General features: G+C 38.9%; 1 protein-coding gene across 1 annotated transcript; it reads right to left on the reverse strand.

Moving 5' to 3' along the window:
- LOC109127976 lies at positions 30-793 on the reverse strand. The gene is made up of 4 exons (XM_019233624.1): positions 598-793; positions 415-520; positions 218-342; positions 30-115 (listed from the first exon to the last, which is right to left on the reverse strand). Exons 1-4 carry the CDS (start codon positions 791-793, stop codon positions 30-32), a joined length of 513 nt encoding a protein of 170 aa, XP_019089169.1.

Here is a 2144-nt window from a genome sequence, read left to right on the forward strand (position 1 = left end):
GAGGGTACCAAATAGGTTGAGAGATGAAACTACCTTTTACGGAATTCCTCTGTAATGTTGTTTTCAACATTCCAAAAGAATCTGGTCGAGGCAGTGGCGTTGAGATATAGGTCACCTTAGATTTTGTTGCAAAGGAAAGTGTGAGTAATAATTAAGGGTGAAAGAGTATATCACATTTAAGAGTTTGTATCAAATAAAGGCAAGGAAAGAGACATACCACGCAGGTTTTTGGGATTCACACCAGTGACGATTACTACAATAGGCTCTTCTTTTAGGAGAGCAACATCTTCACGGACCTTAGATGCTTGGTTATCCCAGACGGAGACATAAGCGGTGTCACCACTACAGATGAGAAAACAGTGGTTAGTCTCTAGGCAGGCAATGGTAGGTATATAGAGCAGCTTTGGAATCAACCTGTCAAATACACACGTAAGAATCAGGTTCGACGTAGTCTTCGGTGGAGTTGTGGTTTCGTCGACCTTATCGGCATTCTGAATACATGACACTTGGGCTACAATATCTACGGTGAAATGAGTGAACAACGTATTAGCAGGTTGTATACAAAGCATATATAAATCTAATATATTTTCATTGTACCTGGTAACATCTCTCCTTTACCCACCAAACTTTGGATGTCCTTGTAGTTCCGAGTGCAGAAATACTCCAGGGGAATAGAGTATTCGTCAGGGTCTAGAACATCCATTGAGGTGTGATCATTGAATAAAATCTTGTACGCATGGTCAGAGAGGCGGTATGAATTTGGTTGCTTCCTGACATCGAAATTAGTAATCATGAAGAGGCAACCCTGTTTGAGTGTAGATCGAAACTTGTGAAGACGCCGTGGGTGGATAGATGCTTGTATAACATTAGCCTAAAATAAGGAGTTTGGATTAGATTTACATTAACATGAAGGATATTAAGAGGGAAATCAAACTGAATCTAGAAATAAACACTAAGGAATTAAATAAAAGGGCAAAAATGATCCTAATTTGGAAAAAAAAAACAGAACCTCCTCATCCAGAAGAAGACACTCCACACTCAGAAGAAGATTGTTGCGTTTGAAATCACGGGCATCCCAGAAATGAAGTAGACGGATGACTATGGTAGGTGTGTCTAGGGATTCTGAAATTTCATCGAGCTTGAGATAGGTGAAAGTAGGGCTATCTGAAGGAGAATCTTTGGAATACATTCTTTTTAGAAAACGTTCGAGGTAGGGTTGTTTGTGTTTCTATTTTCATGAGGGTTGGAAGCAAATTTATATGTTAAAAGGAAGGGCTTCAAATTGGGGTAGTAATAAGTAACTTATGGTAGAAACGTAACGCATGAGGGAAAATAAAGAGAAGGCTGAAAATCAGGTAGGTAATTAGGAAGACCGAGCGGATAGGCGACCTAACATATCTAAAGGCATTAATGAAAGGCATATAATCAGGGTGGGATTACCTTTTATGGCATGTAAACAGATATGGGATGGAGTCTGTGGTTACAGGATGACGGCGTTAAGGAGGAGAGACACAAAATCAGTGAGGAATTAATCTTAATGGGAGGCTAAACTTAAGGGTATTTGAAATTTAAAAGTATACCAACCTGGCCTGCAGTGTTGAAATATTCGTAGCCAGCGCGACACATGAACCTGCAGTTAAATGGGACAATATTATAGAGATTTGCTTCTTAAAACCTCAGTTTGGTATTCGTCCATGGCATGGGATGAGAGCATACCTTCATCTGGTATTGACTTTGGTCAATCATTGAGGGTGGTTCCAACTGGGGAAACTATCATACCAAAGTGTGTTAAATTAGGCTGTTCTTAAAAAAAAATAAGACACATATAGCCCGGAGAGTAAAAGAGGAGGAGATCATTACAAACATCTAATCGAGACATGGGTGTAGGTCTCTCTCGGTCAACTCCATACGGATAACAATTCATTTCAAGAATACAAAAACAATCTAAAACAACCCTAAATCTAAGACGAATGGGGAATTATTCATAGCAGAGACGATAATTAGACACCAAGGAAATAAGAAAATTGTAAACGGTATAACTCCTAGGGGACCATAACTTGAAGAAGAGAATTAGAAAATAACAGAACAATATTATAGATTTGCTTCCTAAAATCTCTGTTTGCTTTTGCTCTATTTGACAAACA

This window comes from Camelina sativa, chromosome 12 (assembly GCF_000633955.1).
Source record: "Camelina sativa cultivar DH55 chromosome 12, Cs, whole genome shotgun sequence".
In the NCBI taxonomy this organism is placed as follows: domain Eukaryota; kingdom Viridiplantae; phylum Streptophyta; class Magnoliopsida; order Brassicales; family Brassicaceae; genus Camelina; species Camelina sativa.

Coding starts and splice junctions, on each gene's coding strand:
- LOC109127976 (XM_019233624.1), bottom strand. CDS start 793: ATGATTACTAATTTCGATGTCAGGAAGCAACCAAATTCATACCGCCTC. Junction 343..414: donor CTTACGTGTGTATTTGACAG/GTTGATTCCAAA, acceptor TCTCATCTGTAG/TGGTGACACCGCTTATGTCT. Junction 116..217: donor GAATCCCAAAAACCTGCGTG/GTATGTCTCTTT, acceptor ACAAAATCTAAG/GTGACCTATATCTCAACGCC.